Below are 16,662 nucleotides of genomic sequence, written 5' to 3'. Positions count from 1 at the left end.
ATTTGAGAACTCCTATGATGAGTCATCTTGGGTACTATTTCAAGATTTTCCATATCTTTTCACTCAATATCCATCATCCAAGTTCATTAGATCTTCCCCAATTTTTCACATCCTTCAACACCAACCAAAGTACCTCCAATTGTAGAGCTCCCTCCAATCTTCATTGTAACATGCCCACACCATCACAATTACTTTATTCTATAACTCCTACCACTCCTAGTTTTACCATACGTGTATCTTAACATTCTCATTTCTTATTGTATTATTTTCCTGAATTTTTCTTGTACAATATTGCAACTCTTACTACATTGCATAAAATCTCCTGAAGTCGTCAAGGCATGCATATCTCACATAATATCCAAAAAGCAGCTATCCACTTCATCTAGCCAACTCTAATTCTATTATATATGTCCAGATCTATCTCTCAATTATTCTATACAGCAGACCTTAAATAAGGAAACAAATCACTTTGTGGTATCTCTTATTTTATCAATCTTATTTGGGGCTTCATCTTCATTTCTCTTTTCACCAAACATACATTACATATTACTATCCTTCTCCTGCTAATTATTAAATCCTTATCCTCTAAAGCTTTCTTCCATAGATCCCATTTAAAGTATAATCTAGTACTCCTCCATATATATATATGTGTGTGTGTGTGTGTGTGTATGTGTATACATACATATGTATGTATGGATACATACATATGTATGTGTGTATATATATGTGTGTGTGCCGAACCGTACCGACGAGAAATCGGTCCAGTTCTAGCATAGAAAACAGCACGGCAGCCATCTCGGAGAGAGGGAGAAGAGAGAAAGAGAGAGGGGGGAGAAGGAGAGGGAGAGGACCTCCGACAACTGTCGGATGCCATCCGAGCTCTTGCCGAGCTTGATAAAGGCCGAGGAAGGGAAAGGACAGAAGGAGAGAGGGGGAAGATCCTCCTTACCGAGTGTTCGGAGGCCGTCGGAGGTCTCCGGACGGACGGCGATGATGCCGCGACATCTCCGATGGTCGATAAGCGAGCAGTGAGGGCAGCAGAGGCCAAAGGAGCCGAGGAGGGCCTCCACTGCAGAACAAGAGTTTGCCCTTGTTCCGCAGCAGAGGAGGGCGGAGGCCCTCCTCGGCTTCGGCCTCTACTGCCCTCACCACTCACTCGTCGAAACAAGGGTTTGCCCCTGTTCTGCAGCGGAGGAGGGCCGAGGCCCTCCTCGGCTCCTCCGGCCTCTACTGCCCTCACCGCTCGCTCATCGGCCATCGGAGATGTCGCGGCATCATCATCATCCATTCGAAAACCTCCGACGGCCTTCGAACACCAAATAAAGAGGGCTCCCCCTCTCTCTCCTTCGGTCCTTCCCTCCCTCCGCACTTACCGAGCTTAACAAGAGCTCAGATGGCCTCCGATGCCCTCTCTTCCTCTCCCTCTCTTTCTGCCCCCTCCCTCTCTCTCTTCCTCTATTTCTTCTCCCTCTCCCCTTCTCTACCCTGTTGGTTCAACCCGACATGAACCGATATGAAACCATACTGTCGGCCATCCAGCACTCGACAGTGTTGGATGGCATAGGTACATATGGCAAAAGAAAAAAAAAAAGAGTATACATGGCAAACAAGTATTTTATGAGGATATATATACAAATAGAAACTTGCAATAATATTTATGCAAATTAGAATATTTAGGAAAGTGGGCAAGTGAAAAACCCTTTTTAAAGATAGCCATGGTACTAGTCAAATAGATTTATTCCTTATTAGAAAGACTAATCGAAGGTAAGAATTTAACCACCCAATATACATTGATAGTTTCAAATGTGCATTAGAAAATGGAAGAGAAGGACTAAAGAAAATATGAACTCGAGGACTGGGTGGTAGAATTTGCAAGGAAAGAAACAAATAGCTTTTAAGGATAAAAAGTTGATGGAAGGAAGATGAGTTTATATGAGAAAATCAATATCATGTGGGAAAAAGTATTAAGAAGCTGGCTACAAAGGTGTTAGGAAAATCAAAAGATAACTTCATAACAAAACTTGGTGGAGTGGGAAAGTTCAATTACTGGTTGGCTAAAAGAGAATGCTATAAAAGACTACCCCAAATATAGAAACTGAGAAGCATATAAAAGTGATAAGATAGCTGAAACAAAAGTCAAGAAAATGGTGCAAAAGGCTCGATTCAAAGCATATGCAGAGTTATGTCGCAAGTTAGAACTTAAGAATGGTAACAAAAATATCGATAAGATTGAAAGACTAAGAGAAAGGAAAGCTAGAGACTTGACTCATGTTAAATATATCAAAGATGAAAATTAAAAAGTTTTGATTGAGGATGAGACCAAAAAGAGATGTAGTTATTTTGATAAGCTATCAAATAAAAGTCATGTAAACAACTAGTTACATTGATGATATAAATGTTAAATATGCATGCAGAATCAGACTATCTGCAAAAACAAGACTGTAAAAAAGATGAAAATAGGAAAAGCAATCGGACCTGATGAAATCCCTAGTGAGGTTTGGAAGTATTTAGATGATGTGGAAGCAACTTGATTGGCTAATTTGTTTAATAAGATTTTAAAGATCTTGATACATGATGAATGAAGGACAAACACTATAATTCCAATTTATAAGAATAAAGTTGACATTCAAAATTCTTCTGAATATCATGGTACTAAATTTTTATTTATTTAGAGAAAGCATATGATAATCCCTAAAGAAGTCTTATGGTGGGAATACATGCATATATGTATGTATGATGGACCAGTTACATGTGTGAAAACTACAAATCACAATGCCATGGAGTTTTTATGTGCAATAAGTTTACACTAAAGATATGCTCCAAATCCTTAACTTTTTGTGCTAGTTATGGAAAAGCCTGCTACGCATATTCAGGATGATATTCCCTGATGATATAGACTTTAATGAATGAAACTAAGATAAAAATTAATTGTACGTTTGAATTATGGAGTGCAACCAAGATGGAAAACATGGGATGTAGTTTTAGCAAAATTAAAAGTAGAGATAAAAGTGGAACGAAGACTGAAGTTTCTAAGGATGACCATTTTGATATTTAGGACCGATTATCATAAAAAATGGAAGATTGACAAGGACGTTATCCATATAATTAAAGCAGAGTGGATAAAATGGAGACGTGCAACTAGAATATTATGTAAGTGAAGGATGCCTACCTTTAAAAAAAAAATTATAGGCCAACCATATGACCAGCTATGCTTTATGTTACAGAATGTTGGAGGATTAGAAAACAAATGTGCACAAGATAAGTATAGTCAAAATGAAAATGTTAAGATGGATGCATGGTAATACAAGAAAAGATAGAATAAGAAATAAAACCATTTGTAAAAAAATAGAGGCAGCACAAATTAAGAACAAATTGAGAGCAATACGACTTAATTTGGATATGTACAATGTAGGCTGAGGGATGCACCAATGTAAACAGGTGGTTTGATCTTGGACTAAGAGGACTTAGGTCGGTGCATAAGAAGAACTTGTCATGGGCATTTTTGACAAGACAATCAAAGTTTTGACATGCATAACTATACTAAGGGGTGCAAATGAAGATAACAAAGCATGTTGCTAGGGTTAGTAAAATCACAATCAGCAGAACATATCTCACAAACTTGATTATGGTCGGCAAACCAAAAATCCATTCAAAAGCGCATTTCAATTCCCAAGCTTCATCAGATGATGGCAATCCACATTCTTTGATCCACTTCAAAAGCTCCATGTATTACTCTAGATTACTTGGACATTCAGCAATCAAATCCTCTACATGAAGATATGATTAACAACCCTTTCTCATAACTACCATGAATTCATTATTATCACCATGGCACTAAACCTAGCATTTTGGCAAAGCCAAGGTTATTTCCAAATAAATCCGTGAGCACTAAATAATTTAAAATTAGAAATGTCTAAGAAAGCAGGAGTTATAAGATTTACATTTGCATGGAGATCAATATAAAACACCATTAACATACTCTTAGAACAAGTGATCACCATCCAGAACTTCTTCTCATCAATTACAAGTCAGCTATATAGCACAAGTCAAAATTGAGAAGGCTCCATGGAAGAACAGAACATTTTTCAAAATCCACTAACAACCTTACGTCAAAACACCAAAATCAATATCAAATTCCTGGCCATAACAAATTTAGGAAAGAGAGGGGCCTGCCATGAAACCTATATGGCCAACTAGTGGAGCTTATGTAAACAAGCCAAACTCGCCTAAGAATGCATGGTCTAGATGAAGGGATAAGATGGCCATGTTTAACATAAAAGAAATATGTTCATCTCCAAGGCACAAATTAAACCAAAGAACCCAAACAAACAGGTCCATATTTTTTTCTTAAATTACCTACAAAAGAATGGGTGCAAGTCTATTTTCCAAGTCAGACTTCCAAATCAAAGCCACATCATCTTTCCCACATGCTACCAACCAATATTACTCAAACTTAATAAAAACAAATACATCTGGTCAATTTCTATCAATTTATCAATCATGAATTGTTAGGTCATGTTAATTGCAACTGCTAATATCATATCTATCCACATAGCTACTAGGTTCAAACTAGAATACAGGCATACAACACCATAACACCATCATTCAAACCTTTTCCAACAAGAATAAGATTGTTTATAAAGCATAACTCTAAGTCAGGAAGGCTGGATGTAGGACGGAGCCAGAATTTTTGTTTTGGGCGAGGGGAAGGGGAACAATAATATCAAGCAATAAAAATTTAGTCAATACCAATTAAAAAGCAGGAAGTATCAATTATTTAATACAAACTAGTTTGACATATTTTTCCTTTTATAATTTGTAAAAGTATAGATGAATATTATCAAGGAATATGCAACATACAGACAGACAGATAGATAGCACATTGAAAAAAGAGCATAAGACTTAACTTTGAATTTTGAACCATGTTAATAGGAGAAAAGTTTAGGAGCACGAATGAGAGAGAGAAACAAGGGGAAAGTTTGGAAGGGATAACCGTGGGATCCCAGGAACTTAAAAGAGACAACCAACAATTGGCTCTTTCTTGATTGCAAAAGTACTGATTAATGGATGGTTGCATTCCTATCTTTACAGTGGTTGACAAATATACTCTCATTTACGTACTTCTCTCTCACTTTCTTAGACATCTGCTAGGAGTGTGATAATGGAAGGATTGTGTACCAAAAGAGAATCCTATAGTAAGAAGACAAATATTACAAGAAGAAAAAATTTTACACCATATGTAGTAAGCAAATCTTTTTTCAGCCTGCATACTGTAAATATTTATTGGGGAAAAAAAAAAAACATTTGCTGGGAAAAAAAGGTTCTCTAGGGGAGGGCCGGGTGAGAGAAGGGTCAACCCCCCTAGACCCGCCCAGGCTAAACAGATAAAATGAGCAAATTCTTGTGAATGTTTCTCGAAATCACATTATCCTTCTTAAAAATTTCAGAGTTAAATACATAAAAAGCAGCTTTAGGAACAAGGGGGATCTCTCATGGGATTTGGAAGGATTGTTAACAAGTATAAAGTTCAACCTTATGGTTACAATTTAAATTTGTATAGCCAAGAAGCAACCTTCCACAAAAGCATACTTGTCTTGGAAACAGAACAAAAGACAGATGGAAAAGCTTGACATGCAAAATGAACACCAATTAAGAGACCACAAGACAGGAAACACAGGCTACACCAAAAATTCTTAAACTTATGATGCTGCTTTATAAATATTTTTTTCTCATTGTTCATATTTCTTTAAGAAATATATTTACTGACTTCTTTAAATTTCAAATACGAATTTTATTACAGGTAATTACTACTGAAACAATCCAAAATACACTAACTATTTCAGCCTAAGGAAAGTCTTAGCAAAAAAACACATTACACAACCAACATTTAGTATGATGCACCATTAAGGTACAAATATTGCCAACATAAATTAATTATCCCAGCCCTCCATGACACACTAATCTCAAGAGCCTCTAGGATTGGCATCAAAAACTCCAAGAACATGCTGTCACAATTCGCACCTCAAAGAAAATTCCAAATTGAACCTACTCCTAAAGTTAATTGACCGTGCTCTTAGAACGACATTCAGACGCATTGTTACTCTTTACTGACCTTTTTTCAAGGTAAAAAACCCCCATTCATTCCACCAAATGCATTTGGGATCTAATCACCTTTTTGATACTTGAAAGCTTGATGTAAGCAATCAAGCTTTCACGATGTTGAGCTTGATCAAGCCATCATAAATGCAGTGGTCCTTCTGGTCTAGGTTGGTACTTCAACAACATACAGCCGTTCATATGGTTCATAACAAACTAGAATTGTTGATAACATTTCATTCAGTGAAATTAAACTTGCAGGTAACTATCGCAAGTAAACTCAATTGCTTACAATCATACTACTCATAGCAATGTCTAAAGTTAAGTTAAATGCCCATGAACAGTACACTGCCATAGTGTTAAACACTAAATACAAAAGCCCGTCAACTACTTCATTATTACCTCAGGTCATGACCAAGTTATAAGGCTAAATGCTTCAATAACAAATACCAGTTGAATTAACCACAACCAATAACCAAAAACAAGAATTTCTTGTTCCTATTGGGTCTCCATTGGTATCTCCATTTTAAACTCTTCATCTTAGGTACAACATACATCCTTAACAAATTGCTTGATCATTTTGATCAATTTGCTGACACCGTCAGCTCTGATTGTATGCACTCATCTCGCATGTTGACTGAACATGATAGAGTGAAATCTTTTCAAAGATTAAATAACAAGGTCACCATCATGATGCAAATTTCAAATATAAAGACAATCAACATGACATGAATCATGATACCGACAAATAAGTGGCTGAGAGAACCGAAATCAGAAAACATAACACTGCATTCAAAGTATCATTGCTAAACCCCCTGTTCTGATTTCTACCTTACAAAAACTAATGCCAGAAAAATCAATGCATCATCAGTCAAGATTCTGATTTTAGAAAATAGCACTACAAAAACTGCAATCAAAACCAAAATAACACTAGGGTGCTCAAGCATCCATTTCAAATGAAACAAAGGTTTTGCCTACACGGTTACCCCCACAAACTGTTACATATCATTAGCTTGTAGATATCTCTCTACAAGAGAATAGTCATCATATAAAAGCCACAAAATAGCAATTCATATGGTATACCCAGAATCAACAGTGTTTTGAGGACAAAGATCATTGCAATATGATAGCCCGAACAGCAAGCCCACATAATATCTAGCAACTTCACCATCCGAAGAAACTATAAACATTTCATTTAAGCAACCAGACCACGAGGAGGAAGTCTCCATTGCAGAACCTGGTAATGCTAATCAATAGGCACGGCCTCTAATGACATCCAGTCCCATCTCAGTCGGATCAGTTGCTTGCAATTCAACCTGGATACCATCCAACTCCCTCTTAAACCTGTCCTTTGAGCTTGCATAAAGCATCTTACTTCTCACTCTTGAAGTGTCAGGTGACCTCCATAATGGAAAAGAATGGATGTCATCTACAAGCAAAAGGTTATAGTCAAGAGACTCAAGACTAAATAAAAGATAAGATTACCATGCAATGAAGAAGATCTTGCTTTTCTGGCAGTTCTCCTCGGTAACAAAATCAAAGTCATAGATTGCATATCTGCATTCATCTGCAGGAAGGGCGGCAGTGAAATCCTCATAGCTCAGAGTGGGTTCGCCAACCTTCTCCACAATGACCTGCTTCAGTTTCTCGTCAATCTTAAAGATTATGTAACGATGAGTTCTCTTGGCCTTCAACTCCAAGAATTTCAGCTTGCAATCATCATTCACAGCCATTCCTGACGCTGCATTGGCCTATACGCATCATTTGGCATATGTAAATAAAAAACCATGACTCTCATGAAATATACAAACTCATAATCCCAGATTGAGCTAGACATCATGCCTAATCACAATGAATGTAGAAAATGAAAATTCAACCAAACCCTATAGCTATTGTGTATCACAAAATTGAATGAATTGAGGAGGGAGCATAAGCACAATTCACAATTTAGCAATAATAAACATAAGCATCCAAGAATAATCAACCGGCTAGACCCTGATCAACTTAATTTTCTCAATGATCCAAAATTATATAAAAAACAACCATAGATCTGATCTGACCCTAAAAAGTTACTGAATAACAGAAAGAAACTAAATGCCTCTCGGCACATAACACGACATCACATCACACACATGATCCCAGGACCAGGATCATGAAAGAAAGAAACAAAAAAAAAAGAGAGATAGAGAGAAATTCATACAACCCAGCATATTCAAGAAGATCCCCAAACCCTAACCACTCCAATACTGACATGTTGCTGAATCCTTAACAATTAAAGAAATGTTATACAAAAAACACCAAATCCCTAAAACCAAAGAGTGAATCGGATGACTATACTAATCAAACACCAGTAAACCAGATCAAAACTACCACACTATCCCTAGAGTCCACAACTGAGGAACATTAAGCGATCAAGAACGGAAAAGCTCCATCACAACCTCCAAAATGCAAGCATCAACAATCCGCATCCAACTACCAAAACCATTACCGTAGATCGAACGCATAAAATACCTGAATCAAAGAAAAATAAAAGAAAACAAGAAGAAAACAGCAAAGATTTAGCATCACAGAAAGAAAACGATCGCGAAAAGGCCGAACCATTTCCGCAAAGGCGATCGGAGCACGAGCAGCCGAGGGATTCGACGAAGAGCGATGGGATTGTGCTTGGAGCCTTGGAGAAAATCTAGGGCTCGGAGAGACGAGAGAAGAAAAAGTGGCTCCGATACCAGTCCCGGACGCTATGATATGGTGAGGCGAACAGCGGTTGGCGAGGGGCGGTGGTTCTTCAAATACCCTGAGACGGTCCTCACGAGTCACGCGTCGTCGCCTGGTTGAGCGTGCAGCCAATCATGGCGCGCCACGGCACGTGTGAACAGTCAAGCGAGTTATACGGCGCCAGGATTTTACCGCTGCTTTGCTTGTGCTTGGTTAAATGCATCTACCGTTGGCCGTGAAATTTCGGTACTCCCACCTTTTTCTTTTTTAATGTGCCCGCGCGTGGAAACTACGCAGGCCAGGTAGGTTGGGCCTAGGCCAGACTTTTGTGTATGACGAGGGCTGGCCCAGTCCACGGGCCCACAGAGCTACTTTAGTCGGTGGACAATTTTGACCCGGCTCAAGCCTGGCTGACCCAATGTATACAGGTCATGCATTTGTCAGCTATGAGCTTTATTTCGCTGGAGTTCTGGTCAACCATCTTAGCTTATCGATTTTGGATTCTTTTGTGGTGGTAGAAAAGGTTTTGGATTCTTTTGTGGTGGTAGAAAAACTTTGTTCAGAGACATATACCCGTTCAAGCTTGCAGAGTCATCAAAAATACTCATTGAACAAGTCGAAAAATATTTACCCTAAAAAAAAAAAAAAAAAGTCGAAAGATAAAAACTTTCTCAACCACATCAAGGAAATCAGCAGATTTGGTTACCTTTCCTGAAGACATTATGTAAATTGCCTTATTTTAAATATGTCTGTTTTGGTTTGATGAAACTCCAGTTGTTTCCTTTGCTCTATCCCTCTTCCTCCTCTTGCCTCGTTGTTTTTACTCCCCTTCCCTGTTATGAATCCATTTCTTCTATTTCAGAGGGAATGGCAGTAGCCTATCTAACTATTTATTTAATCATCAAAGTAAGCCATAAAATTTTATTCTGTTATCATATAGGTTGTTTGCTTTTAGTCTTGCCTTCTCTTTTGTTTAACCCAAATAATTATAATTGATGAGAGACACTCAATTAATTGATGTATAAGAGGATATCAATTATTTATATGTAACCGTTTGCAGTTGACTTGCCTCATCATTGGCCCTTTAGCGTGGAGATTGTTTTTTATTCAGGATAGGTGCTTGACAAGGATTTTTTTTTTTTTTTGAAAAGAAAAGAAAAAAAAAACGCATGAATGATCCATCGTATATACATTTTAATCAAGCTAGTTCACTAAGATTTATTGCCACAGTTTATACATCAATCAAGGACCAAGAGCACTCACCCATGCTAACTACCTTGCCATGGGGCTCAAGTAATATGAAACCAAGGTTTTTAAATAATCAATTTTAGATATGTGAACAAATCATCAAAAAGTGTCTTATTCATGAAAATTTATAAAATATCTTTGCATATGAACTAAAAAAAAAGAAAAATATAACATCCAGAAATCAAAGGGTATTGTGGTACAATTTTAATTTGTGAATTGATCACTTACTTTTCAATGTTTCATTAGAGAACCCCAAGACCCAATTACTAGCTGACACTAAGCCCCAATTGCTGGAGGAAAACAACTTGTATATACCAAGTAACCTACCTGTAATAGAATATAAGGATCAATTTCCTTGTTATCCTTAAGCAATCCAGCCAGATACCATGCGGATGCGCTTTCCATTGTCCTCGCCCATCAACAAAGACCAGCTATTGTATATCCCACGCCTAAGATAGCTTGAAAGTTAGAGAACACATCTTGTCAAAAAAAAAATTAAAACAGTGGCTGAAAGAAAGCATACCTGAGGATGCTAAGCTAGCTGCTCCTTAATTTATGACCCAGTAAGTTTAAAATATAGGTGGCCTTTGATGACCTAAATAAGATCTCCATGGTGCTCTGAGACCATAAATAATCTATATCTTGAGATAATTCAATCCTCAATAATCTAAGATCATCATATTTAATATATTATATTTTGGTGATTAAAGTTTTTCTGTCATCCACAATTAATCTGTTCGATATGATATGGGAATCTAATATTGTTAACCATGCATACCAAGACCATCATTGATATATTCCATATATTTGCAACTATTAAATAAAAATTTTAAATAAATTATAGAAAAATATAAATAACGTAAATCAAATTACTCATCATTTTAAATAAATTAAATCATGTCGAAGTAGCCAGGATGCAACCAAATACAGAATTTTCATCATCTCCATCTTGGTCACTGATGATCTTGGTATCATCAAGGACCATCTAAGTTATTTCCCATATAAATTCTATTAGTGAACGGCTCGACCGATAAGACGTTTACAGATCAGATGAATGGCGGACGAGTTGTATTTGCAATTTTGCTCTTCCATTTTATCTCCCATAGAATCCAGTCTGGCCGGTTCGGCGCCAAACCGTTATGTGACCGCTAAAGGAAGCTCGACGCCTCGAAGTTCTCCGGCTCAAAATTAATCAACTTTTTCTCTAGTTTCTTTTGTTGGGTTCCCTCCCTTAATTTGTTTGGAGGCATCCCGCCACCTTTTCTTGAACTAAGACTGGGTGGTGGGGGATGTCAACGTGCCGCACTAGAAGAGAATAAACTATATAGATTGGGCCACAACCTTGGGGCCACTTCATTCGGATGGTCTGCTAAGGGGGCCTTTCAACTGAAACCTTTACATGACCCACAGAATAAAATCAGTGAAATTTTCTATGGTTCGTTGGCATACTGCTACCAGTCATCTGCTATATTTTATCGCTGTTTATTTCAGTAGTCTAAGGTGCTACTCAAGGATTGGTGCAGTGCACGGAGATAAATAGAGATAAAATTTTTATAGTCGGATCGATCGCAGAAAAAATTATGGTTGGACATGCTTCGACAACGTCTATCAAAAAATGAATAATTACGCACGTATTGAAATATTAAAAAAAAAAGAATGAATAAATCTTAGAGATATTTGAGCAGTTTAAATAGACATCATATAATTATTTTTTTTTCGATAAATATTTCAATATATGCACATGGCAGACGATGACGGTCCGATCATAATTTCTTCTATTATCGGCTCGTCTATAAAAATTTTTTTTGATAAATAGGATCCTTAACAGCCCAGCATATCACTCAACAAACTATTAACTTCTGCGCAGGGACAGTGGACTGTGCAGTGAATAGTGTTATGGCCAGTGGTCTCTGGCAGCATGCATTCAACAAAGGGACTTAATTAGTTGTTGAGAGATCAAGGTAGTCCCATTGTTTGAACAAAGGTTGGGGTGAGCACTGGTTAAGGTGTGAGATGAAGCAGGTTACTAATTTAGGCTTGCTTTTGTCATTGTTCAAGAACTGATGAAGATGATACTTTCTAGTGATCAGATCTATCAGTTCATGTACGAATTGTGATTAGGTAAATTGCATGCAAGACGACCCCAACAGGAGAGGATCCAAAACACTCATTTTCATATATAGGGTGGATAGAAATCAAAATACCAAATTAATGATTATAGCCATGTAGGCTTGATGAACAAACACACATTCAAAAATAATAATAACAATAATAATATCAACAACAATCATGCAAATTAAGACACGTGATATTGATGTGAAATATAATTTCTGTTCAGGATGGCTTTGATATCTTGTCGATTCACACCAAAATGTGGCCAATCTGTTGTGCTGGATTGCCAAGATTCTGCTAGGCTGGATTGCCAAGTTTCTGCTGCGCTGGATTGCCAGATTTCCATGCTACATCACTGACTTAATTAGAAGCCAGTCCGTGAATCAATAGGAATTTCACCACATCGCTATTCAGCATGGGCAATCTTCGACATGGATTATCCAGTCTCACAACAATAGTTTGGAAATCTACATACCTATTTCACCATGACTGTGTTTGTTGAAATATAAAACCAAGTTGTATCCGGCATTGAAATATATACCTTTCTCCATATACTATGGTGGCATTCTTTATAGTCACCAATTAAAGAATGGTGAGATATTGCTTCTCCATTATGATTTTTCTGAAAACAAGATTGAAGTGGAGCAAATCAACTCTCGTTAGAATGTTGGAAACTTTAGATTTGACACCACAAGCAACCATATGTCGTCTATTGGAAGCTCTCGAGCCCAATGAGAGTTCCAAAAACACTCGTTCACTCTTTGGAAATGGTAATTATCGATTTGAATTATAGGAGAGGTGGCACCACGAGTCTAGAGTTTGTCAATACGTAGGCAGAGCATGATAGACAAGATGATACGTGCATGGAAGGCTGACGTACGCGTTAAAAGGGGGTCTGCATGCGTGGTATTAATCGTTCCGGAGGCTCAAAAAGCTTTGCATGCAGGCCCTTGTACCATGCCATATTGCGATGTCTTCGACCGAGCTGCGATTGAACTCGTGCATGGCTTGAACGTGATGACTAGTTAATAGCGATGTTTCCTGGACTTTCGTTCTCTAAGGAATCAAAATGTATCGTTCTCAACAAGAACATCATACAGAAAAGAAAAAGAAAAATAGACGGATCATCAAGGAGATGGTCCGTGTCTCTCATAATGTCAGATGCTATAAGATGGGCAAGTCCATTCGTGTGTATAATTTAAGTTCCTAAATGATAACTATTTTTGCCTCTTGTTGTGTCAAATTCCTGATTTGATCATTGAAAGATCCTCGCCGGAACAAATTTCGGTCAGGATTTGTTTTGTAGGAACGCCGCTAATGGTTTTCCGTTTGCTCCTACGAAAATGGTTGGAGCAAACAGAAAATCACCGGAGCGGTGTTCTCGCAAAATAAATTTCGATCGAAATTGGCTCCGACGAAGATCCTCCGATGATCAAGTCAGAAATCTGGCATAACACCTTCTCAAATCAAATTCTTTTCCACCTTTAGTCTGAAAGTTTGATCCATACTTTGAGGATAATTTAGTGATTTAATTATGATATGCCATGGAGTGGTACGTAGAAAATACATATGAAATAACAGGATAGAGTTTCTTTCTTTCGCTCAGGTGGATATCCACAATTTTTATCTCTGTTGATTGGGAGCAGTTATTTCCAGACTCAAACTTCATTGCTCTACTTCATGCAACTAGTGTCTATTTGGCTACATGGTGGAGAGCTGTACTTTCTAAAGAAAAGAGTTGAGAAGGTATGATTTTCTATCTAGTCAGAATTTATTGTCTTCATAGAAGGATTGGTGGTCTCATTTCAATGGCTCTTCTACTCTGGTTGGGAATTCAACATTGCTGCAAAATTGAGGGGTTTGTAAAGTAAAATCTCAGAATCCGAAAATATGAAGAGTTCTATAATATCTGAGAGTAAGAAGGAGAAGCGGCTGATTCTATTCATATCCTATACTCTTTATAGGAAGAAAAAATATTAACTGCTACATAGAGCATATATGTCCAATAATAATAGTCAGAATTTGCATCTTCAATCTCTTTTTATTCACGATATTTTGCCATGTTCTCTATACTGCATGTGAATTTCAAGCTCTTAATGAAATTCTGATGGATCGAATCTAGGTCATCCATCTCTTATTTTTGGAACAAAAAATAGTGATTTAGCTAAACATTGCATAAATTTGCAAGCAAAAAATATACTTGTGCATGTATGTGCACACTATATTTCTTTTTATTATTTATATATTCTGATGTTACCATCAAATTGAATCATCTAAAGTTGACGGCATCAACCGAATATCTATTTTGCTATCTATTGCTTGAAATTGATTATTTGTTCTACATCTACACATACACATACATACATACACACATACATATGTACATACGTACATATATATGTATGTATGCACATATGTATGTGTGTGTATATGTATTCCTTCTTTTTTTATAAACCCCTTTCAGGTATAATTTTAAATAAAAATCTCCTTCCATAAAAGTGCAAATATTGAGAGAGTGTGCGGCCATGTTAAATGTATACACTTCTTAAAAAGGCTAGTTTTCATTATCATGTCGGAGAAGATTACTTCATAACAAACTCCTTTTGTTATTGCGACAAAACTAACATGGAGTAAGAACCAAAGTGCTTGAGTACAAGACCATGTGGTATGGTATAGTGCCTAAAGTAACAATGGATACGGCAGGTGATCATATATGTGCAGATGCGCATATATATGGATGTGGTGGCGGCAAGAGAGTTTCTTTTTTTAAACTTATTTTCTTGATTAAGCCTTAACGTTATTATTTTTTATTTATTTTCTTGAATTAGGATTCTTTTACAAATTCAGTTCATGCCTCTCTCTTTTTTGTGTCGATCTCTCTTAGTCCCGATTGAGCAACTGAAGGCTTAGAGATGCAAACAACAAATTATATATATATATATATATATATGAAATATAATATTGTGATTTAATTGTTCTAATAGAAAATGCTTATTATAACCTTATTTTATCAATGGATCTCATACACATAGATGCCATTTTTCTTCAAAAAAATAGTAAACTGCAGATATTTCTTTTGTCCTTATCTCTCAATTCTCTCATTGAAGTGGGGTCTAAGTGTTAACATATATTCTTTTGATAATAATCAAGAAATATTGATCTAGTAACTTGAAGATATTACTTGAAATGTTAATCAACTAAAAGTGCTCTTTATGGATGACCGTTTTGCATATTCAAGGTGTTATATTGTTCTCAAGAAAACAACAAAAGTAGCTTTATATTGGCCAAAATTTTCTATCTAGCCCTCTTCAAAATGATTCCTTCCTATTGATTTACTTTTTATGCATAGCGGCGGTTCTAAAAATGTAGGGTAATAAAAGAAGCAGAGGAGCTGCAAAGGGACAGAGAAACAAAAGAAGTGATATATTATTTTTAAAAATAATAAAATATATAAAAATAATAATATGTAATATTTTAAATATTTTTATAATAAAATATTATAAATGAGCATCATAGCAAAATCATAGATATTATTAAATGTTAAGATTATAATGACTAACTAAAAATTATTTCAATTATATATATTTGATATGAGTGAAAAAAAGGAGAAGACAAAAAAAATTAAAAGAATATTACAAAAAAAAATTAAAAGAAACATAACTAATCCAGGTTGAGAAGAGAGACAAGAAGATTAACATATGGTTTTCTATTGTATTTGGATTGATTAGAATATAAAAAATAAATTGATATTGGATTTAAATATAAGGGATGGATGGATGGATGGATAGGGACCATGAGATTGGGGTAGGATATTAAAAGATAAATAGAGAAGTAAAGAATAAAGAATGAGAAAGAAAAAAGATGTCAAAGTGGTGTGAGAGATAGAAAGAGGTGGGATATATGAGTCATTAAAGAGAGAGAATGTAGATCACAATTATTCTTTTCATCTTTTAATATGGTCTTTTTAGGGTACAAAAGCGAAATTGATATGAGATTTAAATATAAGTGATGGACGAATGAAGTTGGGACGGGGTATTAAAAGATAAATAAATAAGTAATTAATAAAGAATGAGAAAGAGAGAGAGGTCAAAATGGTGTGAGAGAGGGAAGAGAGAGGCAGAACATGTGAGTTACTATAAAGAGAGAATATAGGTTATAATTTTTTTATGTGATCTTTTTATTTTTTTAAAATTTGATTTTTCTTATGATTTTTCGTACTAGTACATATATATATATATATATATATATATATATATATATATATATATATATATATATATATATATATATATATATAGGTTCAAATTTTTTTTATAGAGTCAATTGATCCCATATTTTCTCACATGCATCCGTCAATGCTTGTGCATGTGTGACCGGGTTGGAAGGGGGCGGGAGTGCGGGCGTTCTATTAATTCGTTCCAATGACAAAGCTCCGAGTACATTAAATGAAATTCTAGGGAAAAAGAAAAAACATTATGCCGGTTTGCGTAA

The 16,662-nt window shown here is 36.1% G+C and overlaps 1 protein-coding gene across 1 annotated transcript; it reads right to left on the bottom strand.

The window, feature by feature from the left end:
* Positions 1-7,011: 7,011 nt before the first annotated feature.
* LOC105046154 (actin-depolymerizing factor 7) lies at positions 7,012-8,909 on the bottom strand. The gene is made up of 3 exons (XM_029264935.2): positions 8,695-8,909; positions 7,582-7,847; positions 7,012-7,497 (listed from the first exon to the last, which is right to left on the bottom strand). The coding sequence occupies exons 1-3, from the start codon at positions 8,695-8,697 to the stop codon at positions 7,347-7,349; spliced, it is 420 nt and encodes a 139-aa protein (XP_029120768.2). The 5' UTR covers positions 8,698-8,909; the 3' UTR covers positions 7,012-7,346.
* Positions 8,910-16,662: the final 7,753 nt, after the last annotated feature.

Source organism: Elaeis guineensis, chromosome 5, assembly GCF_000442705.2.
Source record: "Elaeis guineensis isolate ETL-2024a chromosome 5, EG11, whole genome shotgun sequence".
Lineage (NCBI taxonomy): Eukaryota > Viridiplantae > Streptophyta > Magnoliopsida > Arecales > Arecaceae > Elaeis > Elaeis guineensis.
Note: the sequence above shows the minus strand (reverse complement) of the source record. Positions and strands in the feature narration are given on the sequence as shown.